This window comes from Puntigrus tetrazona, chromosome 3, assembly GCF_018831695.1.
Source record: "Puntigrus tetrazona isolate hp1 chromosome 3, ASM1883169v1, whole genome shotgun sequence".
Lineage (NCBI taxonomy): Eukaryota > Metazoa > Chordata > Actinopteri > Cypriniformes > Cyprinidae > Puntigrus > Puntigrus tetrazona.
This window is the reverse complement of record NC_056701.1, coordinates 27,927,358-27,953,320: the sequence shown is the minus strand read 5'-3', so window position 1 is coordinate 27,953,320 and position 25,963 is coordinate 27,927,358. Positions and strand designations below refer to the sequence as shown.

Below are 25,963 nucleotides of genomic sequence, written 5' to 3'. Positions count from 1 at the left end.
TTTTTTTTTTTTTTTTTGGAGGGGAGTCTTTTCTGTTTTGTTGTAAAATTAAAAATTCTAATAAAAATACCATTTAAAAAAAAAAAAAAAAAAAAAAACTGTCCTGGTGACCCTGTTATTGTACATTTTGGATACCTTCCTGATCAGTTGAAGCACAATTCAATTCATGTCTTGGAGTCTCCACAAATGAGTTGATGAGAGTTCAATCAGATGTGTTGGATGAGGGAGACATCCAAAATGTGCAGTGCTTGGGTACTGAGGACAGGTTTGAGAAGCACTGCCTTAGTTAACAAGCTTTACCATATAATATAATGCCATATAATAACATTAGCTCTCTGTTCTGTTCTAAAGAAACAAAGAAACAAAAACTGATGATTAAAGTACATAAATGTACTTCATATGTGTAATTTTTAAACACTGAAAATAACTAAGGGTATTTGGTCAGGGTTAGAGCTAAACTCAGCAACAGGGGTGGATTTAGTGGACTCTGAAAACAAGCGTTAATAAAGCATAACACTTCCAACATATAATTAATATAATTGTGTTCTGTTTTCAGACTTACAGAGCTTTTCTGCAGTTCCTGAGAGCGGGTAACAGTCTCTGACTCCCATCTTTTGATTTAATGGTGATTTTTTTAACATCAAGCTCATCCAGCACCTCCTCTGACATCAGGATTATGTTTGCCAAAGTTGAGCATTGTGCAAGAGAAAGACTTTTTGTTTTGTTTTGTTAGAGTTTAAAAATGCCTGCATTTCTTCAACAACTGAGTTATCCTTGATCTCAATCAAACAGTGTGTCAGATTTATCCATCTTTCAGGACTAACATTGTTTTTTGACCTCGTTTGAGGTTGTGGATTATTTTCTTAATGCTCTCTGGGTTGTTCTCTGTGTGTATCAGTACATCCTGTAAGAGTCTCTGATTGGACTCAGTGAGATGCCATGAAGAAATCGAAGGAAAAGATCCAGGTGTCCATTTTTACTCTTTAAAGCTTTACTCATTGCTCCCTTCAGAAGCACATCCAGAGCAACATTCTCACACTGGGATTTGGACTTTCCTGTCAGGAACATTTTCAGAACATCGCTGTTTTTGTCTAAATAACAGTAAAACACATACAGTGCTGCAAAAAACTCTTGAAAGCTGAGATGCACAAAGCTGTAAACCTTCCTTTGATGAATCACAGACTCCTCTCTAAAGATCTCAGTGCATATCCCAGAATACACTGAAGCATCAGTGACGTCTATGCCGCTCTCTCTCAGATCCTCCTCATAAAACATCACATTGCCTTTCATCATCTGATTGTAAGCCAGTTCAGCAAGTTTCACAATCACTTCTCTGTTGGACTTCAGGAATTTCTCTGGATGTCTCTTTTCATACTTCTGGTTCCTTGTGTTTGTTTGAATGATCAGGAAGTAGATGTACATTTCAGTTAGAGTTTGAGGATTTCTGCACCTTGTTTCAGGATGTTTTGAAGCACAGTGGCTGAGATCCAGCAGAAGGCGGGGATGTGACACATGATGTGGAGGCTTCTTGCTCTTCTGATATTTGAGATGATTCTCCTGGCTTGATGCTCATCACTGATTCTCTTCCTGAAATATTCCTCCTTCTGAGGGTCACTGAATCCCTGAATTTCTGTCACCACGGTTTATGTAGTCAGAGGGGATCTGATTGGCTGCTGCTGGTCTGGTGGTGATCCAGATGAGAGCAGATGGAAGCAGATCTCCTTTCATCAGGTTTGACATCAACAGACCCACTGATGAAATCTCAGTCACATCAGAAACTTTCTGACTGTCTGAAAACATCAGTGAGATTCTGCTTTCATCCAGACCATCAAAGATGAACACAACTCTACATTCATCATAAATCTTTGGGTCCAGATCTTGAAGTTCAGGATGAAAGTCCAGCAGAAGTCTGTAGAAGACTGTACTGACGATCTTTAATCAAGTTCAGCTCTCGAAATGTAAGAACAAACATGAAATCTACATCCTGATTGGCATTTCCATCGGCCCAGTCCAGAATGAATTTCTGCACAGAGACAGTTTTTCCAATTCCAGCGATGCCTTTAGTAAGAACAGTCTTTATTTTTGTTTTCATCTCTTTTCTAACCTCCTCATCTGCTGGTTCATGTGATGGATTAAAGATGTCATTGCAGTTGATTGGAGTGTCTTGAAGTATCCTGTAACTTTTCTCAATCTGTAGCACCTCATGTTCTTCATTCACTCCTTCACTCTCTCCCTCTATGATGTACAACTGTGTGTAAATCCTGCTCAGGAGAATTTGATTCTCTTGTAGTTTGACTCCCTCAAATAAGCTTTGTGATACTTTTTCTTCATGCTGGTTTTGTGCTGGTCTTTGACTCTCTGTAGATCATTAAGTACTGGTTGATGAGAATCGAGATTCAGATCTGCTTCTGTGTCAGAATGACTGAAGTGGTTCTGACTGTAGGAGTATGGGAAGGTCTGTGAAGGTGCCATACATCTGAAAAGAAATTAAAAAGACAAAACAGACAGAAAGAGCTTTATCAAAACATAAAATATTAAAATAATATTTAAATAAACTTATTTTAAATCATACCCCAACCACATTTAGAAAGATGTGTTCGATTTTAACTTTAAATATAAAGAATCTATTGCAGCCAGCAGACCCTTAAAGATCCAGATCCGTAAAAATTAACCTGAGGCAGAATTCACACTGTGTCCCTTAATATATGTTCAAGTAGACAGAATAGCACAGAAGATAATTAATAAAGCAGCTTTATTTAACAGCCTACTTTTCCTCATTTTTTTGTTACATCATGACTTTCATGATGGTAACACAATTTTTTTTTTTAATAAAAAACTGTTACATCCCTAGGATGTGTATATATTTATGTTGACTTGCAGCTCCCCTGAGGTGTAGCTCAGTAACCTGTGCATGTGCTCTTTTTGTTTGTTTGGAAATTGTCTCACAGGTGAACCTCATCAAGAAAGTGTGCTTCAGACGGTGCTGCTAAAAAGCGCAGTGTGAACTTTGTTTGGAGGGTTCACTTCTCCCTGCTCTAGACTTGAACTTTGATTTCATAGTTGTTGTGTTGTGTAGTTAAACACCCATTGACCAGCTGAGTGGACTAATTGTTTAGTGACATCTACTTCAATGCTTTTCTTTTTGTTAACAGTATTGTAAATAAGTTTGTTTAATGATAAATGGGAAGCTGTAGGGTGAGAGTGCCTTTTAATTTTGAACTTACCTTTGTCTTTGTTTATGGTTAGTGAAGGAGTGGAGGAAATATTTTTGTTGTTTATTTTCTTTTACTTTTACATGGTTAGGTTATTTAGACCCCGTTAGTTAGATGCTGTTTTGTTTGTTATTATGGTCTGGCTTTCCCTGAAGACTTTTGTTGCTTGATGCTTTTGTTTTGCAAATAAACGTTAAGTTCTTTTACCTAAAAGTTGTAATTTCATTTCTGGGGCGGAGGACTGGAGTGATCTTTACATTTTTTTTTCCCTTTCATTTTTCGTTAAGTTTTAAGTTACTTTGTTACTCCACTTCTAGACTCAGGGAATTAATTGAGAAGAAAATTAATTGAGAAGTTCTATATATTTCACTTTTGTTATTTCTGTGTACATTATTTATTGTGTTAAACGTCTCACTTTACATGAAAATACTCACACAGGATCAAGGTGCGCTGATTTATGACTGAGATCAGGGGCTGCTGTGGAGAGGCTGCTCTCTTTCTGCTGGTAGCACTGAGAAAAACAGAAAACATTGTCAATATAAAGGCTCCTAACGTTTTGCTCTCAAAAGCATTTCTCAACGCATTTTCCTGCTAAAACCACGATGCTGACCAACAACCTCCACAATACAGTCACAGGCCTTTAAAAGAGAAATACATCTTCAATATTACAGCATGATCCCATTCATTTTTTTTCTGGTGATAAGAGTGCCAGTGACCGTTGGCGACAAAATGTGGGCAACCTTCGAGTCAAGCAACAAATGTTCAGAATTGCTCAACTTTATGCAAATAAACAGCGAATTATGTGACCGACAACCAATAGGAGTGAAGAATCTGTCAGCAGCTAAATATCATTAGATGACATCATAATGGCAAATTCAATGATCTATATAAAGATGAATGTAGATTAGTGGATGAGATAAGAGCTTAAATAAGGTTTTTCCAAATTCTGCAATATTTATCCCTAAAGCTTTGAAAAAAGAAGTCTTAAAGAGGCTGACAAGTCTCTAAATCTAGCTACAAAATAGCAGGATTGGCAACATGCTGTGGGCATAGTTAGTAGGCTTGATGACATCCATAGCAACAAAGTCAATGGCATCCTTTCTCAAGATTTCTTCTCATTCTTTAGTAAAATATATGGATGGATTTGCGTCACTCAATTGTTATTGTTCAAAATCCATCGAGTTGGTTACTTAATTGTAACCAATAGTGTCCTGATTAACTGATCTCATCTGAGTCAAATCTACAGCAGTCTTGTGATGTTATGGCAGTCAAATATTCTGATTTTTTGTGTGTGTATAAATGTGTAATATAAATTAATGCATTTGTGTATTTGTATATGTTTGCACCATGTCCTAAGTTTGCATTTCACTGTTTTTATTCATTTAGGAACACTGAATCTGAACACTTTTCACTGTTTTGTGACTGTCTCAGTTGATCGCAACAAGTTTTTTTTCTTTCATCATAGTTTATAGTTATATTTATCACACATTTCCTCGATATAATAGCAAGAGTTCGGATAAGTGTTCGATGTGACGCGTTTATGAGGCAAATGCAGAAAGAAAGAGTGCTAGTCATTTAGGCGGCCACTTGGAGCGTTTATCTGCTCGGATCAAAGTACAAGCTATTAGAGAAAACGTGACTGTGTTGTGCTACAAAACCAGTTTGTTTCAATGGCTCGCACAGGAGATTGCTTTGTTCCCATTCCTTACTAGCTGATAAGTCTCACAAACACTGAACAACCATGGTAATAAATTATTAATGTAGATATGTATTAAATGTATTGAAGGAGGAGTAATGGAATATAATTACAGTACATTTGTGATTAACCTATAGAGCTTAACATGTTTATACTAAATGTACTACTATAGAAGACCAATAGTTTAAAAAACAGCCAGAACAATTATATTTTACCATATCAAAATGACACTGCTAAAATTTTACAGATATTTAAATGCATATTTCTAAGAGACAAAAAAGATGTTATATTATTGATATTATCAGGCAACACAAGCCTGTTTGTGATTTGAAACAATATTAGTCAGCACATGCAAAACTAGGATTTTTTTTTTGTTGTTAAGGATAAATGACTGGAAAAGTGTAAAGAATTTTGTGTAAAGTTTGTCATGACCTGACCACGACCAAATTCACAGTTAACAATCTGGTTTTACATTTTCCACAATGTAAATAAATAAATATATATATATATATATATATATATATATATATATATATATATATTGTGATAATACTTACTGTTATTAAAAAAATATATCAAGATAATTTTTTGGCCATATTGCCCGGCCCTACTTATAATGAAAGTGGTCAATATTCAACAGCTCTCCAAGCATCTATACACCTTTCACTTAGAAGACTTCAACAAAAGATGGATTCATTGTTATTCTTAAGTAAAAAGCCAAACAACAATTAAACTAAAGACTACAATGACAAACAATCTGCAATCAGTCATTTTTTGTTTATTTCGGCCCATCTATCTTCTGGACTGGAGCTGTAATGAAATTATTGTTAAAATGTCATTCATGTGGAAAATTATGAAATCTGTAGATTGAAGAAAATCTTAAACATTGATTTGGGGGTTAAAGAATGTGTTTCTGAGATGTTTCTCATCTCTGTATAATGAATATTAAAGATGTGTTTAAGTGCAGCACTGTTGTTTTTAAGTGAAAAAGCTGCAGGACAGCAAAAATGATTTGAAGATTTGACAAACCGAGAAATAAATAGCACAGTTTCAAATATTTTGTATGCATAAAAATAAAATATATTGTGCTCAGTGTTCTTTATTTCTTTCTTTCTTGTTTTTTTACCTCATATTTAAAAAAAATGTTTTAGCTGTAACCTCAACACTGTGATATGGTGAAACCATAATAAATTTGCTTAAGGTTATATACACGTAACAAATCTCATACTGGTCCATGTGTAATCTATATCATCAGCTCAAAATATATAACAACTCTGTGGGAAAGTTGTATCAAAGAAAATATTCTTTTAGTCATATTTCCCCTACAATAATTGAATATAGCAGAGAAGAACATAATTGTTGTTGTGTTGAAGGTCAGTTGTTCAGTTTCTCAAAGTATATTCCTAACGGTGAAAGACAGTGATCCCCAAACTTACAAAGAAAGACCACTGGAAATATTACTATTAGAAAATCTTATTTCCATTTATTATATATTTTATTTTGTAGCATAATAATGGTAAACAGCTCCATAGAAATAATGTTGAGCAAATATAAGCCCCATACACGTCTTGTTCTTCGCTGTTGCAGAGATGAAGACAATTTAGGAAAGTTCACAAAGACCAAAAAACAAAGAGAAGAGCACTCCATTCATAATTCAATTAATGAGTGAGTCAGTTAATTCAAAACACTGAATCATTCAGTAAAAATCCCTCCCCTTGTCATGGCATGTCATTTAACTACAATTTATTAATAAACAATTTCATGTATAAATATAAGTATTTGATGAGTTTGACCGCATTCAAAATTGAATGGTGGCAGCGCATAAAAACATTAAAAATAGTGTACTATATAGTGTATTAAAAATAAGTACTGCTGTATATGCGTTTACAGTAAATGTGCAGAAAAACATACATAACCATATATATACTGGCTATACTTTTATCTTAAACAAACAAAAAATAATACGGGTTTATGCAAAAACGGTATCCTGCATTCAATTGCTTTCACCATGTTTATTTGTGACCACATGATGGCTCAGAGCGTTCAAATGATATATACTATGTGAAAAGCACTGTACAATATGAAAATTAATACTGACATGAATAGAAACTGACCCAGCAATGCAAAGCTTGAAATGTAAACTAAACAACTCTCTGGGGCGTCTTAGCAACAAACTATGACAAGTGCGTAAGTACATTGGTCTTGCTTCAGATTAACCAAACACAAGACTGATGTCACCTACTGTACGAACAAATGATTTCAACCTTTCCGCTAACAAGTATATTTGCCACCATCTCTGTTGTACACATGCAGCATAAATCAGAGCCGCTCTGAGCCTTCAGGAGGAATAATTTTAATGTTGTTGTTTTTTGTAGGTTTGCGCCTCAGTCATATTTAAAGAATAATCCCAGTCACTGTTTAACTTTTCTGAAATTCATCGACTGTTACGTTTACGTTCTTGAAATGTTCTATTAGACACATGACTAATATTGTTGAAATGCCAAACAATGATCTGAGATGGAGAAAATCAAACACATTATAAGAGAACTCCTTCAGGCAGCATTTCAGGGACTCTATTGTGTGTTACAGTTTATTTTCCTTTTATTATTAATATCATCATTGTTCGTGTTGTGTGTCGTGTGTTTTCCCCCTCTATCTGTTCTTTCGCACTTTAACCTCTTAGTCACCGGTCATTGGTTCCGTCACCCGTCAATCATCAGTCTCCAATCATTCAAAACCACCTCAAATAAAAAGAGCCCATAGACCACCCACAAGCCCCCATTTTGTTTTGCTGTTGTGCTCGCTACTTCTTTGATTACTGGTTATCATTGTATATTTGCGTTTGTTTGATGTTCGTTAACAACACTGGAGGCACCATTAATCTATAATATTTTGGAGGAAAAAGTGTATGTTTTACATATGGGCCTGGGGCTGAATGAGCTTAAATAAGTTTTAGCACGTAAGTGTGTCAGAAGTATAACTAAACTCTAATAAGAAATCTTTATTATTAATAAAATATTCAAAGAGAAGAACTTCAAGAGTGCTTTTTTTTTTTTTTTTTTTATAAATCACATCCATACTCACATATTAGTCAAAGGTAGCAGCGGGTTCATCGCTGAGATCCGGAGGAATAATCATGGAGTTGTTACTCTTCATAGAAACACAGCTTAATCCTGAAGATGCTGTTCTTGAGCGTCAACATCGCTGAGATCCGGAGGAATAATCATGGAGTTGTTACTCTTCATAGAAACACAGCTCAATCCTGAAGATGCTGTTCTCCGAGCGTCAACATCGCTGAGATCCCGGAGGAATAATCATGGAGTTGTTACTCTTCATAGAAACTGAAGTCTCCTGCTCATTCTCCTCACACACACACTCATTTTACAGGTTTCTGATTCTCTTCCTCCACAATGAAAACGACATGCCTGTATTTGGAAACAGAGAATTGAAGTTTAATTTTTGCAGTCACTGACAATGATATTCCAACTCAATCAGGGAAACAGCTGCTAGAAACTTTAACCCAGGTTTCTGTGGTTCACAAAATGACTGAATTTTAATTTAATATTTAATTTCTGTAAATTTGATTGTGTAAAGGGGTCTCTTCTGCAATTTATGCTATTTTCTTAGAATTAGCAACACAATAGTCACACAGTAAATTCGCAGTTTGAACTTCCTACTATTATGTAAAGGAGTATGGGAGTCATATCTTAAGATTCAAATCTCAAAAACATCCTTCTTTTCCCGTTTGAACACATGGTTCCAAGTCTTCAGAACTTTATCTTCATCACTGCATCAGGCTACACAAGGACAAAGTATACATAGTATATATAGTGTTATACACTGGTGGTTGTTGGATGTAGAAACCAACCAGTAATATGAAGTTAGCCCTTTCTTTGCGATTGCTGGTTAAACTAGCAGACTGGCACTGCATGATTTAACCCAAACTGATTCTATACTGCACATTGACTCACTTTCAGTTCTAAATAATAGCCAAGTCTTTTAATTAAATAAGTGTTTGCTGTATGTATCGGTGAAGTACAGTACTGAGGTCAGAGTGCATTGATCTGTTTGCATAATTCTGCGTGATCAATCTTTGCGAGTTTAGTTGTCACCTTTAACACACATCTAATATAAATATTACCCCAGTATATTGTACAAACTTAAATGAGGAGCGTTTACAAACCCGCTTTTCAACAAAGAGAATATTTACTGATATGTTTAACACAGACTTGTTGACAGCCAGTGTTTGAAGATAGACATATAGATAATAGGGCTGCCCGATTAATCAAACCCAATTGTCATCCACATTTAGTAAAGCTGGTTCTGTGAGCAGTAAATCTCCATCACCTGCTCTTATCATCTCAAAAAAAAAAACCCAGGAATGATGTTTTGTCTCCAATCAAGACTTGGAGAAATTTGTTCATGCCTTTATCACCAGCAGGGTGGATTACCGTAATGGTCCAAAAGCAAGTAATCAAGTTCTTGGAAAGTAAAGCCATGATAATAAACAACAAGCATAGAAAATATTTTGGAATATGTTACCATAGAAATTAACATTGAAAGATCTAAAAAATATAATTATCAGTTGTCACAGACCAATGAAAATACTAAATGTTATTGTGTGGATAATGGATTGGATCATAGTTTGTCTAAAAGAACAAAAACACCATACAGAGAAATATACAATTAAAAAAATTAATTTTTACTGAAGAGGGACTTTAAAATGTTATAGCTTACATTTTGCCCTATTTGACATCTGTTTTTATATTGCTATTATTATTGATAAGGGCTGGCTATATGACAATTCATAATAATACTGAATACTATAAAGGGTAGTGTGAGGGGAAATGCCATTGTTTTCCCAAAATAACCACAAGATACTTTTTTATTGTACTGGACTATGTTGACAAGAGTGAAGTTTTCAGTATAAACTTTACAGTAGTCATGTACTGGACTGAGAACAGATTTAACCGTAAACTATGTAGTTTTCAGCAGTGAGAAAACAAGTGTTTTAAATCTTGTTGTTTAGTAGGATATCACAGTTGTATAAGATATGAGAACAGTAGGGTCTGTATATAGGGAATGCGTGTTATTCATTTAAAAATAAATAATATTTAAAATGTCCTTTTTTTCCTCAAATATAGTCTGTGTTGTAAAATGCCCTCTTAGTACAAATGTAAATGTAATTGTGGTTTTAGACAACATTAATTCATTAGTATGGTGGTTTGATGAACATGAAAGTGAAGTCGAACATCTCCCATGGCCTGCACAGCCACCAGATCTAAACATTATTGAGCTGTTTTGGGGTGTTTAGGAGGAACGAGTCAGGAGATGTTTTCCTCCACCAGCATCACGTACTTATCAAGAATGATGGGTCAAAATCCCTCTGGCCACTTCTCTGCAGGACTTGTATCTCTCATTCCCAAGACCAATAGATGCTGGGCCGGCCGTAAAAGGAGGCCCTACACCATACCAATGAATTACTGTTGTCTAAAACCAGGAGTTTCAGTTTCATTGTCCAACCCTTGTGTGTTTGTGTGTGTGTGTGTTTGTGTGTGTGTGTGTGTGTGTGTGTGTGTGTGGCCTTTTCTGGTCAGTACAGCATCTTTTGGTGATTTCCAAACATACTCAGAATGGAAATCACGTACACTAATCAAGTACTTTTACTAATACCTAATTTAAAAAAAAAAAAATGCATTAAGTATAAAAGTATTTGATTTTCAAAGATTTTTTAAAAAGTAAAAGTATACTTCTTTACAGAACGCTTTTACTTGAGTATTAGGGTATCAGCAATTTTACTATTTTATTTGTGTACGTGTGATTTCCAAGTTGTTTTGTCAAGAGTAGGCCTATGTGATAAAAACGGAAAATGACGGCTATTAGCGCGAACGTCAAAAACTGTCAAATATAAAACTAACTGACTGCAGTACTGTGTTGTGTTTTGTACACGTGTTGAACTTTTAGATGTGTTTGATGAGGATTAGAGAAATTAGCACAGAATTTCACACAACAGGCCTTAGTTGAGAACCGCCCTTAACTCCGTTGTTCTTCTCTACATGGAAAATAAACGATCATCTAACGTTTTTAACTTCAACACACGCGCTGTTCAGACCCAAAATAAGCTTATTTATATTATAGCTGTAATCGCTTAAATTAACTTACCGTAAATCGTTTATCTGAAGTGATCTGAAATGGCGTCTATCCACTGCCTTTGTCTTCGGAAGGTTTTTGCTTTCGGTTTTAACAGCTTGAGTTTCACTTCCGATTCAAAGAGCGCCACTGAACGTAATGACGTTGAAAAGGAGGTTACGTACCGTCACTCCGCGCGAGCGAAAGAGCAGATCACTCTTGATGTCATACGCTGATCATTTCTGGGATATATACCGCGAGCCTGTAGTTATGTTCTTGCTACAGCAGGCGTAAATTGCTAATGAATGTTACAAATAAAAAGTAACAAGAACCCGGCATTTATTCGTATCAAAGGCAAAAATACATGACAGATAAATTGGCATGAATGAATCAGAGCAATGTGAGACACCTGATGTTTGTGATGTATCCAGAAATATAGCATGAATTTAAAATGACATTTTTAAATATCAAAAAATCGAAATGTAGAACATTTGGAACACGACTAATTTTTCTAAATCCAAGAATTCAAGCACAGTGATCTCTCTTAATTCTCCTAATATCAGGATGCCTGAACTGCAAACAAGCAATATTGAATAACACCCTCACAAATTACTTTTGTAACAGAAAGTCATATTTTACCTCCCGAAAAACACACTAATAACAATACGATTTTTTTAGTAGTTGCTAGGGTGTTGCTGAGCAATAGAGCAGCCTAGTTACTAGGCACCGAGATTATTATTTGACGGATATTTGTAATAGAGAGAGCAGTTAAGTCTGGATGACAGACAAGAATAAAATAAGATTTATGTAAAATAAGATATTGTTTAATTCTGCCTTCATTTATTTATTTGTTTGTTTTCAATGTAGGTCTGGTATCCAAGATGTGGATTTTCATCCACATATTTTCTAATGTACCAACAGGATATCCTCGCTATCATCTTTTCTTCAACGACGAAATCCAGAGCAGCTGAGGGGATCCACCCGATCATCTCTGACGGCGTACTTCAGTTCTGCACTGCTCTCTGCTCCTGATTCACATTGACGGGGGAAGGGTGTATGTATGTCTCAAAACCCACAGGACTTCCTGCCTGGCGGGCGGCGCGTTGTCTCGTTAGTTCCGATGCCGTCTAAACAGGCAGCTCACTGGGTTTTGAGACATAACGTCAGAATGAAGGTTATTTTCTCTTACCGTCGCAGTCAAGAGTGACCGTGAAACGCCGATTCTGTCTATCGTGTATCACGTTTGTATTCGAGAAGCTGGTGCATCCACGAAATGTGTATCTGCTGAGTCGCTGATTGTTTTATAACCTTGAGAGAAACGACGGATGTAGCGCGCCATGTTGTGACGTCACCACAGACACACACACAGACAGACACACTGAGGAGCAGTAACAGCAGAGGGCGCTAAAAATATATTTATTTATCTGTCTCATCAGACCAACACCACTGACAACATCCCCTGCATGACCCTGGATAGATAGATAGATAGATAGATAGATAGATAGATAGATAGATAGATAGATAGATAGATAGATAGATAGATAGATAGATAGATAGATAGATAGTGTTGAGGAAAACAGACATTTTCCTAATTTTATAAGTTTGCCTTGTTTATTTGAGTGATACCTTGTATTGTAAACACATTGGGATGTGTTACTGATTTATCAAGAAGAAGAGACCACACAGAATATTGCATTCTTTATTTGATAAGTATTAATAAGATACACAGTACACATGGTATTGTATTCACTTTATTGAATAGTAGAAAGAAAGACCACCACATCATCATGTGTAAAAAAGTAGTTTATTGAGAAAAGACATTAGGTATAATATATGTAGCATTTGAGTTAAAGTATAGTCAGATAAAATATGTATTAGTAAGAACTTTGAAGAATAGGAATGTTACCGTTGAGTGCTGAGTTCCCGACGCGGAGAGGAGGACATCTTAGAAAGATATTCGCAGAAGAGCAGACTGATAAGATGGCTGTGTTTTTATAGTGGGCTTCTTGAGAGGGAGGTCTCCAGCTGTACAGGACTTTCCCAAAAGTGTCTCCTTGCACCTGTAGTCTATATAGGGGTTGCACTTAGAAGTGAGCCAGAAGACAACGCTGCACCTCGGCGACACGCTTCTCGATGCAGACAGCCTCGCCACGATGCCTCCGAGCTGTAAATTATAGAACTTTGTTTTATTTCTATTTTATATCAGTGTTTTATTTGTAATGTATTTAACCTATATATAATAAAACTAGATCTTATTATAACCAACACGCGCCTGCCAAAGACTCTGATTTCAAGACCAGAGCAGAACAGACCCACGGAGAAGTCTTCTGTGACCTGTCTTGTGAGTATGATTAAATGCTTATTAGAGATAGGACAGACTCGACTTACTTTACCTTACCTGAGGATAAACAAAATAAGGTAGAAGGTGCAGGAGATTTGCGCACCGTAAAACATGGAGCCCAACGTGGGGCATATTGATCATTGATTACTGGCCATAATCAATGACCGATTGCTCAGCCTAATCAAGACGTTCTAGAAGTGAAAAGGTAGAGTTTAATAGGTGAAAGAGATCCTATAGAAAAACTCTAGTTATTAAAAATAATTCAAAAGAATTATTTGATAAACTCAGAAAGAGTTTAGTGTGCACACAAAGAAGAAAAATCTCGTAAGTTAGAGATGAATGCTTACTGAGGTTAGAGAAGTCTTGAGGGGCTGTAGATCTGTCAAGTGGGGGATGCCTTGCTTGTAAGAAATACAGTCCATAAAACAGAATTAGAGAACAGAAAAGTACTCGAAAAAGCATGTTTTAGTTCAGGAAGAACTAAAATTGTATCGGTTTTAATTATTACAGAGATATTTGGTTCCATTCCAGAACAGAAGAAGTTCAATCAAATAAAAATAGTAGGTGCAAAATAGCCTACTAAAAATATCGAGAATTATATGGAAAAAATAGAGAGAAAGGGATGTGAGCAAATTTAGTTTACATTCAGAGACAAAACCTATTAGAAGAAACAATACGAAGAGAGTAGTGGAAAACTTTTGTCCAAAAGTACTCTAAGAAACGTGTTTTAGTTCAGTAAGAACTAGAATTATATCAGTTTTAATTAATACCGAGTTATTTGGTTTCCATCAAACCAATACAGAACGGAAGAAGTTCAATCAAATAAAAATAGTCAGCACCTAGATAGTCTACCATAAATATTAGAAGTGATACCAAGAAAACTGTTAAAAATAGAGGAAGACAAAGAAAGATGAAAAGAGAACATTGAGAGCTTTGGACATGATATGGGGAAACCTAGAGATTCTAGAGAAGCAGGTCAAGAATTAGTGCATGAACTAAATGAAAGGAGATTTGAGAAAACGTGAACATTTTTTAATCATAGTTTATGATGGTTTAATAGAAAAACTAGAGGAGGAATGGTAGTGCTAAATGGAAATCTATTAAGCATAAACAGGAAAAGGGACTGATGTTACGATTTCTTTTCTTTCTTTTTTTTTAAAAAAAAAAGAATAAAGATAAGAAACTAAGTGTTAGCAGAAATAGAGAAAACTAAGTAGCATGTAGGTATGCAGAGTCCTGGGTCAGTTAGATTAACCTCTGGTTTGCTGCATTGGACTTATGTAGCACATACTGTCGTGAAAGACCGTAGAGAAGATCTATGTAGCACCAAAGATCAGAGTAATGAAACAGTTATCTCTGTCAGGAAGAAAGAGAAAATAGCTCCTCAAGACGAGTTAGAAGAAGTAGTGAGCAGTGAAGAGGAAAAATCATAAAGAACTTAAACTAAACTGAGAACTCATACTCATCGACAATTAGGAAAAAGGGTGAGCATAGTGAGATAGAGTTAGTTATAAATAACAAGTATAGAAGACTAAAACATGAGAAAGTGTTGAGCTCGAGTGCATAGTTCACGTAGCAAAAAAGTTTATTCTTCATACTTTGTAAATACTTTCAGTACAGCATGCGCTCTTCAGCATGAACACAGAGAGCGTAATAATCTAACGTAATTTACTTGATGCTGTCATTCACGCAGCATAGTATATATATGTTAAATACATAAATACTTGGTTGAGCTTAATACAATTAAGCAAGAGTGTAATGCATACTTTAACAGAAAGTAGAGATATTACGGTTAAAAAGAATAACCAAACAAATTGGAATGACTGGCCAGAAGTAGAGATAAAAGTTTAATACAAAAATGACACTAATAAGAGGAGAGAGAATAAATAAACAAACAGTAAGGTTATTACTGATTTATTTACTGAATTTAACTTATATGGACCACTGAGAACAACGGGCAGTCACTTCACTGCAGCATAAATATCTAAATAAGAAGGATAGTCAAGATCAGGAAGAACTAATAATATTCTAGGAGGATATAAGTTTAATAGAAAAGTGATTATAATAAATTGGATGAAATTATAGAAGGCAGATAAAACAGCTCAAAAGAGGTTTAGACACGGTGAAAAAGTTAGTGAGGCATAGAGAGAAGAAACAACCTGCAGCTGGTGTTAGGATTTTCCAGTGAAACAACTGATTTATGACTCGAAGCAGAGCTGTACAAACTAACCTGTTAGAACTGCAATAGACAGATACTGTACACAGATACTGTAGGATTCAGAAAGACTTCTTATTCTGATCATAGTATTAAAGTTGCTATAGAATGCAAGTTGAAGTTGTGAAGGTGTAAATGGTTTAGTTAAGTGTACAGGTAATATCAGCAGAATTTATAGAAAAGATTAGAGACTTAACTGGAAGAGAGGACAAATACTTACAATAGAAAGAAATTCTATTTAGTGCCTCTAAAGATCAAATGCCATTGTTAAGTGTATGGTTGTCAATAGAAGAAGAAATACCAATGTCAGATAAGGTTAGATTATTGAGAGGATGTAGGAAAAAATATTCCAGGTGGATATAAATTGATAACAATCCTAAACACCTATCTAAGAAACAGATAGAGAGAAAGACTTGCAGAGTATGATTTAACCTCCCATCATCTAAGGGTAGTGAGGAAAGAGGAACCTCAAAAATACGAGCACACAGAAATTACAAAGGTTAATTTCACAAAAATGCAGAATAATAAAATAGAGAGAGAAAACAGTATAACACTCGTTTTCAGACTAGACAAAAAAGAAGGAAACAGGAATGTTTAGGACAGAGAGTCGAAGTATAAGAGTTGGAAAGTAAGATGGGGATGTAAGCTACATTCCAGCAAATAGGTGGGAGAGAAGGACCCCAGCTGAAAGTTATTCAGAAGCGTAAATTAGAAAGTTCTTAAGAGAACGTAGAGAAGGTTAGACAGACTAAAGTGGTAGATAAGAAAGGAATGTGAATAGATCCAGAAAGTACGAAGAAAAACAGTGAGCAGAAACAAGTTGTACCACAATGAAATCAACTTGGCCTGTTGAAGAGGAATATCTGTGATCAAAGAGTAATTTGAAAAGGATAATAATCTATTTATTAATGTAGAAGGAACACAATAGTTCATTGATTCAGCAGCAGATGTTACCTCGACAGCAGAGCCAATACAATTCACTGATAATATTCTGGTACAAGCTTATAATGGTAAAGTCGAAAGAGAACAGAGTGGGAGAAGAGTTTGGTATTAAAATGATTAGAGGGTCTGAGAATTTGTTAGCAGCAAGGATTTGAGAAAGGTATTCAGATTAAGAGAAGTTGATGTTGAGTTAGAATTAAGAAAAGTGCGTGAGTAAAATGCTAGGATCGGAAGAGGCAAAAGATGAGGTTCTACAAAGAGAAGCACCTTATGCAAGGCACAAAAACTTTTGTGAGAGTTAGTGATAAGAATGAGTATGAAATATTGAAAATATCCGGTAGAATGCATAAGCTTCAGTGTCAGTATGCAATGATTAAATTGTTAATGAGGAATTAGGTGAAATTACTGAACAGAGAGTTCTAAGAGAAGTTAAATCGGCAGTAACAAATAGTCCCATACAAGTATTACCAAAGCCGGATAAAACATTCAGGCTAGTAACAAAGTATCTGGCATTAAATAGGGTAACTAAACCAGACAGACGATATGTAATTAATGCTAGAGATACTATTGAAAGGGTAAAGGAAGGTAGATATCTAACAGAGTTAGATTTGGCAAATGGCTTTTGGTCTATTCCCTTAGCAAAAGAGAGCCAGGGGAAAAACAGCGTTTACAATAGATAATAAACACTATGTGTACTGCCGGCCTCAAGGCTATATTAATTCATCCGTAGTCTTTCAATGCATAATGTCAGAGAAATTATTAACAGAGATTTATATAGATGATATTTTATTAGTAAGTAATGAAGAAAGGGAACATGTACAGGACGTAAAGAATATAGTAAATCTGCTAACAGGCAGGATTAAAATTGAACATTAAAAAGTGTGAGATAATGATGGAAATGGTAGAATTCCTAGGTTTCTAGTTATCAGCAGGAAATAGAGGAATTACTGAGTCAATGCCAGAACAAATAACATCCTTAAAAACTACAGAAAGTATTAGGAATGTGCAACAAATTATGCGATTGACTAATTACGTTAGAGACTTAGTCCCTAAATTTGGTCAGATAGCTAAACCAATTTATGCAACAATAAAGGGTCTTGGACTAAAGAGGCAGAAGCAGTGCTGCAGGGTTTAAAAGAAGCAATTTTAGCTCAGGACAGTTAGAAGGAAGAGATGATACTAAATCACTTGAGGTAGATTTAGACATAGATATGACAGGTTACCAACTAATAATAAGAAATGAGAAAAGTAATGTACCAATTCGTATAATGTCAAGGAGCTGAGAGAATCCAGAAAGAAAAGTTCTTACCAGAAGGAAAGAAACTAGCAACTATCAGTAAGACTTAAAAGATCTCGTGCGGAGACAGAATTCTACAGTTAATACAGATGAAGTATTTAACTAAGAATAAAATAACAGACGCAAAAGACCAAGATACTCAATGACAAAGATAGGAGAATGTATTTAGAAATCCTAACTTAAGAAATAGTTAAGAAAAACTAAAAACGTCAGAAGAGTAAAGTAAACTTATTTAAAGGAATTACAGTGTGTGGATCAAAAACTAGTGCAAATGATAATCTAGAGCACTGGGGCACAAATAAAGTGAATAAAGATAAAATGAGAAGAATAGAGAAGAGGTGGAAGGAAAGAGGTCCCGTTACAGCAGCTCTGTTTGCAGAAGCAATGTCTGTTTTAAAGGCTCATGAAAGGTTAAAAGCTCAACAAGTTATTTTGATAACACAGTAGCAGATATCATATGTTTGAATGTAAACTTAGATATCTGAAGACAGAACAGCTTTTCAACATTGAATAGAAAGCCTGTTTAGTATAGTGAGCTGTGGAAGGACTTTACGATCTAATAGAAGAGTTAGATCTAGTAGATCGATTCATCAAGCTGAACATACACAGATGACACAGAAACAGCACAGAGAGATGGACGACTTAAGAAGAAATAAGGTGTATAGTTGTAATCATAGAAAGCGAAAATAACAATATTCATAACGTACATGATTACATGAAACATTCTAATGTTAAAAATTAAAGGGCAATGTCTTATCAGATAAAAGATACAGACAAATGAGGCTAAAATGTGAAAATTGTGTGAAAAGAGTGGTACAATAAAACAATGAAATGATTATTGTAAAATTACACAAGAACAGGTTAGTAGGAATAGTTGATGGATATAACAGGACCTTTTAATCCAAGATTGAAGCTAGGAAATAAATATATACTAGTAGTAAAAGGATTTTCTGGGCACATGGTAAATCCTGAAAATTGCTAGAGTCGGGAGACCTCAAGCAATTTGTTGAGATAAAACCACTTATTTAGTTGAAAGTTAGAAAAATAGCTTTTAAAGAAACTAAATAAAAGTTTATGTTATTCCTGAGAGGAATACATCTTTGAAAAAAACTTTAGATCTAATTACAATAATTTAGAATGGGATAAATGCATGAAAGAAGCATTTATATTATTTGTAATTTAAACAAATAAAGAAAGAATGAATTGTTGGAAAAGACAAAGAATAGTCTAGTGATAAATGTCAAGTTAGTTGATTACTAAACAAGATAAAGTGATAAACATGATTGAAAATCATACAGTAGAGAGTTACCAAAATAGACTGCGGAGTAAAAGAAATGTAATTTTAGCTACTTAACAATTAGAAGTTGAACTGAAAGAGTAAAATTACTTTTTTCTAGAAATGTAATATACTATGCATTTGTGGAGTTATATCTCATGCATGAAGAAATATGCAATGACTAGGAATGAACTATTGAAGCAATAAAACAGCTAGTACTATGTCTCTGGATGGACCAAACATGAGAGAAACTCAAGTATGCTCAGCAGAAGTAAAAATGAACTTCGAAACAAAAAGATGTAACTAACAAATATCAGAACATAAGATTTGAGGCAGAGAAACAAGGAAAAGTGTTCACTGGCAGTGGTGTGGCTATCTGGCACCGTAAAGTATGACATTTTATTAATTATAATAAATTATGATAGACCCCATAGAGAATACATATGTTTTAGATGTAATAAGACTTTTAGAGGGAATGAAGCCCAGTCATAGAAGAAAAGTCTTTTTACACACAAAAGCAGTCTTAAGATCTGTAAAAGCAGAATTTACAAATACAGAGAAAAGAAACTGAGTCTCTAGATGACTTAAAAGAAACTGAACACAATCTCAGATTTGTGTTATATTTTACAGGACAAAGAAACCTGGAGCTAAGTGTTAGGCTAAGACAGAGAAGTGTTCAAGGGTTAGTGAAAATGGAAACAGGTCTGCTTAAGCAAACCAGTTTTGTAGTAACCATGATAAATGTAGCTATACTTATTATAAGCGTTTTGGGTTTTACAAATACCAGTGACAACTTTTCTCAACAAGGAAAACGTTGAGAAAGAACCAAATAAGAAATTGGTAATTTGTGAGAAAAAGTTAGAAAAAGAAGTAGAGAAATTTTCTTAAAAGGCAAAGATCAAGATACAAAGGAAAAGTATACACTTTATGAGACTTTGCATAAGTTAAGAAATCCTTTTTCTGGTTTAAAATGGAACAGTGAGTCCACTAGAAAGGCTGAGATAGCTTTAGGACCAAGGAAATAAATATTCTGAAGAAAAAACTGTTCTATCAGATCAGTATTGTAACAAACAAATTCTGGGAGGATTGCACTGATCAAAGTGTTTAACAATGTGCCAAAACTAGAGTACAATTGGTAATTACATGTGATTTAGCGTAACAGTGCTATAAGCATTGGGTAACAAAGTTAGAGAATAAGTGTACACAGTTGATAGAGATTTATTGGGAAGTTTGTGTGTGTAGAGAGAAAATTGAGCTGTGAGAAAATTTATAGCCAAAGAGCAGGAGCAGCTTCAAATGTTGAAGGCAAGCATTGGCTAGTGTCTTTAAACAGACAAGGATTTAAAAGCGAAGGAAGTAGTGATTCAAATTATTTTAAAAAGAGCCACTATTGTGGAAAAGGTTGATAACAGACTGAGTTTGTTGAAACTGATCAAATGGTAATACAGTTTAGGTTATTTGATCTGTTGCAAGATGGCAGCTTAACAAGTAGAGGAGAAAATAGTCCCATTAAGGTTATAGAACAAAAGAGAGCTACAATTTAGCAAATCTAGGCACAAGGTGTAATACAACAATACCCGACTGAATAAGTATTATCCTATACCTCTAGTTAGAATGAGATACAAGAATGATTATAGTATTATAATCACGTGGGCAATTCCTGAGAAATTCGGGGTATTATATTATGGATGAATTATCAAGGAGCCTCTGTACAAACTCAGCAGAAAGCAGTAGAGGTGAAATGAAAGCGGAAGAATTGCTAACTTTAAAAACGTATTGGACTGTGAGGTATTTTGAAGACATAAAACAAGTAGGGATAAGCGCACTGGCAATGTCTGAATCAGACAGTGGATAGCAATGAGAAAAGGAATGATATTAATCAAGGCATTAGTAGACTGCTATCTGAACCCATAGAGACTGATATGAATGTATTTGCTGCTGTGACTGTGAATTATAACATTCAAGAAAATGGGTGATGTATGCCTCCGCTTCCACTATATTTTATGCTGGCTAAGCGGCAGTATTTCCAAGAAAGGGGAACTTACTGGAGTCTAAAAGCCTGTGGTCTATAGTGAACAAGAAAGTTACTGAAAAAGTCTTAATTCTAGGAGGTTTCTCAGTAAGCACCTATAGAACCTTAAGATGGATAATGTGCAATATTTTTTGTATGATATTAATCATTGCATGATTTGTGGCAAGATCTGTAGATCTGCTAAAAAATGTAGGAGAGGTGAAAGACAACCCCCTATTAGTAATTTGCATTGTGACGCGTCATGTACCTGATAAAATTGTTGTTGTGAATTCATATCGAGTTACATGCGTTTAGGAGGTTGGACAGAAGAACTCTAACATTGACCAGATCAGACTTGTCTTACAGCAGGATGTTAGCGACACAGAGGTTACTGGAAACTTAAATGGACTTGACCATTTACGACTTACTGGTAATTAAATAAGCTATCTTTTATATTATCAAAGAAATGTATGTTTATATATATATATATATATATATATATATATATATATATATATATATATATATATATACTACTATTTTAAAGTAACAGTATGTGAACAAAAATGGAATAAAATGTTCAGAAATATGCTTTATTTATAAGAACTTAAGCTGAACAATAAAAAGGCCAACTGTTGTCACGATATCAGAGTTACTGGATCACTGTTAGAGAGGATGAATGTATGACTTGTCATCAGGTATTATATATTCAAAAGCTGGATTTGTTATGTGTGACTTGTGCAAAAATTGCTTTCAAGAGAATCAAAACTATTATCTTGTACAGTGATGATGATGAAGAGAGGAGTACTGTAGAAAAACATTTGACATGTTGAAGTCTGAGTACAGACATATTTCTACAATGTAAAAATCACGTTAAGAGTGGTCACCCAGAGGTCAGAGATTTATACAATGACTTAAGTGCTTAAACTAAGGATTGGATAAAAGATGATATGTTTCAATATATCAATTACATGGTAAATATAACAACAATGTTATATGATTGGTAAAAATGTGAAGGAATATTAGGGTTTTATAGAACGAAAACATTGGCATCACTGGAGATGACAGAATAATCTCCACAAACACAAGTGTCCCAACAGAGTTTCAAAGGTAGCAAAGACGGCCTATGGGCAGGGATTTATCCCAGATCCATCATTTCAACGATTAGTCAAAAGTCACATGTCTAATCAATGGAAGAGGCAGATCGTTAATTTGAGAAACTCTAAGACACATTTAAAATTGGGACATGCTGTTGCAGAAATTACTGAATAGAAATCTAATGAGAGTTAAACTCAGACAATATTTAACTTTATGAAACAAAGCACTGAGATTTGGCTAATTGGAGATGGTATAAAAAGAGAATTATTGTATGTGAAATTGTGAGACCTAGAAACAGATGACCTTGGGTTGATCTGTATTTTAACGTATTTCAAATTAATGTCCTAACAGAAATAGGACAAGTGTATGTCCAAACTGAGCAAGTATGACAAAGACAAAATGTGTTATGTTTCATACATAAACTTTAAGATAAGAGAGTAAAGACTACAGCAAACTTCCAAGACTGGGGGTGTTGAGAAAAAGCAGGACGTTTTCCCAATTTTGTAAGTTTGCCTTGTTTATTTGAAGTGATACTCTGTGGTTGAAAAATACATTGGGATGTGTTACTGATTTATCAAGAAGAAGAGACCACACAGAATATTGTATTCTTTTATTTGATAAGTATTAATAAGATACACAGTACACATGGTATTGTATTCACTTTATTGAATAGTGAAAGAAAGACCACTACATCATCATGTGTAAAAGTAGTTTATTGAAAAGACATTAGGTATAATATATGTAGCATTTAGTTGAAGTATAGTCAGATAAAATATGTATTAGTAAGAACTTTGAAGAATAGGAATGTTACCGTTGAGTGCTGAGTTCACGCGACAGGAGAGAGGACATCTTAGAAAGATCTTCGCGGAAGAAGCAGACTGATAAGATGGCTGTGTTTTTATAGTGGGCTTCTTGGGAGAGGGAGGTCTCAGCTGTCTGGGACTTTCCCAAAAAGTGTTGACTTGTACCTGTAGTCTATATAGGAGGTTGCACTTAGAAGTGAACCAGAAGATGGCTACCTCGGCGACAGCACTTCTCCGATTCCAGACAGCCTGCATCACGATGCCTCCAAGTGACCGAGCTACTGAAATTATAAGAACTTTGTTTTTATTTCTATTTTATATCAGTGTTTTATTTGTAATGTATTTAACCTATATATAATAAAACTAGATCTTATTATAACCAACACGCTCACCTGCCAAAGACTCTGATTTCAAGACCAGAGCAGAACAGACCACGGAGAAGTCTTCTGTGACCTGTCTTGTGAGTATGATTAAGTACTTATTAGAGATAGGACAGACTGAATTTACTTTACCATGCCTGAGGACAAACTGAATGAGGTAGAAGGTGCAGGAAATTTACTTGACATAAAACAGTGTATACAAATTTACAAGAGTATATTGTGTTGATATGTACATACATTTGCTAATATGTTTATGTACAGTGGAGTGCTAAGGAATATTAATAGTACATTGTATATTTTTATTTTATTTAATGGGGAATTGGGGATGAGAGATTGCGTTAGGTCAGAAGTCAATTAAAATTAGAATTCAGTAGTGAGATAGCTCTGGTAAAGAAAGCTGTTCCTCAGTCTACTTGGTGTTCTAGTCGGGGAATCTGGAATCATTTGCCGGATGCAGGAGAAAAGCAGTTTGTGGGCAGGCAGAGGAGAATCCTTAAGAATACTGCGTGCTCGATTTAAAACAGTGTCTCTTCTGGATCTCTCGATGGATGGGAAGTGGAGTTCCTGGTGATGCGCTAGGTAATTTTTCACCACCGGCTGCTGGTGCGCTTGCGGCTCCAGCAAACAGAGCAGCTCCCATACCAGACTGTGACACAGGTTGTTGGGATGCTCTCTATTGTACAGCAGTAAGAAGTTCACCAGATGGCTGAGGACCTTCTGGTTCTTCTTAAGTTTCCTCAGGAAGAAAAGACGCTGGTGAGCAGCTGCCAGATCAGGGCTGGAAGTGTTGGTGGTCCAGGACAGATCCTCCACGAGATGTGGGTTCCCCAGGAACTTGATTACACGGGGACTAGAAGCTCAGCAAGCAATCCTCATTGATGTGGATGGGATCATGTGTGCCTCTCTTTCTCACTTTCCTGAAGTCCACAGTAGAGCTCCTTGGTTTTTGGTGGTGTTAAGGAGCAGATTGTTTTCAACGCCATGTGGCCAGATGGCTGGACCTCTTCCTATGAGCATGACGTCCTCATCGTTGTTGCTGATGAGACCCGATCACATGTTATCGATCTGCAAAACGATGATGGGTTAAAGATCCAAACATAGGTCTGCAGTCGTGGGTGAAGAGGGGAGTAGAGGAAGGGCTCAGCACACAGCCTTATGGAAGTGCTGTGGCCAGGTGCGTTACCTGATCTGAAGGCAGTGTTGCGTGCCACTTTCAACAGAGCGCACCTCCTTGTTCATCCATGGCTTCTGATTTGGGTATGTGATCTGTTTCTGGGTATTGGCCTGTCTATGGTGGTGTTGATGTAATCCAGAACAGGGAGATGATGGATATCGTATGAGAGCCACAGGTAGCTGGGGAAGCAAACATGCTCCAATCACATGTGTTGAAACCTGTCCTGAATTGTGAGAGTCAGCCCCCGCTAGTCAGACTTTGATAAGTCCTCACTGATGGCTTCACACGGTTGATGAGGGAAGTATTTGGGGTGAGGAACAAAGAAAGGTAATCTGATTATCTAGATGGGGAGGAGGTTACAGCATAAACTTCAGCCATGTTTGTATATACATGATCCAAAGTTTTGTTTCCTCTGGTGTGACAGAAAACGTTTTGATGAAATTTAGGAATACACTGTCTTCCAAGTTGGAGTGATTAAAGTCCCACTTAGCAATAAATACAGCCTCCGGGTGGAAGTAGACTGTTGTTTACTGATGGCTGCATGAAGTTCTTTCATAGCAAGCTTATCAGCATTGGGAGAATATAGCAGCAGTTATGATGGTGGAAGTGAACTCCCGTAGCAGATAAAACAGTCTACTTAACCATGATGAAACTCTAGGTTAGCTGAGCAATTAGCCACTCCCCAACGATAACAGAGATTTGTGCACCAAGCATTGTTAATATAAATGCACAAACTTATATTATTATACTTAAGTCACGTTGGGTGGTTGGAGTTCACTTTATTGCTATTGATTAGCAGCTATGCGGTAAGGGTCCTTCCAACGTGGATCTTAAACTGAATCAGATAAATATAAAATAATATAACATCTACCATTCACTAAGCATCTGAAAGGTAAGCTGAAACTACGCTTAAAAAAACAACTTTAAAAAGTCGTGGCTTAATAATTGATCTCTGGTCCCACACTACAAACGGAAAATGATGATAAGAAAGAAATAATATCTCGCGGCAGCTCACTGATGCCAGCACACTTATGCCCACTTAAAAATCCTTTCTGATGAGCAACATTCTGTCCTGTAGTGTCCTCCGTTAGCCAAAATCATGACCAGTCCACCACATGAATCCTAGTTCTGGCAAGGTCTCTCTGAGTTCTAAAATTAAACTTGAAAATAACCAAAAATGACATTCTCTTTAGGTTATTTTTAAAAAGAACCCTGAGGGCGTTCTAGAATGTTCTTGAGTAGAGTTCACAAAAAATGACCACATGGGAGGCGTTAGGAGAATGTTCTGTGTTTGTTGGGTGTTTCACAGGTCACTAGTCTAAGCCTCTCAGGATAGAGATGTAGAATCGCAGAATAAGAACTTGGTTAGGAGATCCATTTTTAGGAGTA

The 25,963-nt window shown here is 35.6% G+C and overlaps 2 protein-coding genes across 2 annotated transcripts in view; both read right to left on the bottom strand.

The window, feature by feature from the left end:
• Positions 1-25,963, bottom strand: part of LOC122334574 (NACHT, LRR and PYD domains-containing protein 3-like) — a 498,320-nt gene that overhangs the window by 119,257 nt on the left and 353,100 nt on the right. The gene's annotated exons all lie outside the window — the stretch shown is intronic.
• Positions 864-1,570, bottom strand: LOC122335462 (protein NLRC3-like). The gene has a single exon (XM_043233349.1). It carries the CDS (start codon positions 1,420-1,422, stop codon positions 895-897), a length of 528 nt encoding a protein of 175 aa, XP_043089284.1. The 5' UTR covers positions 1,423-1,570; the 3' UTR covers positions 864-894.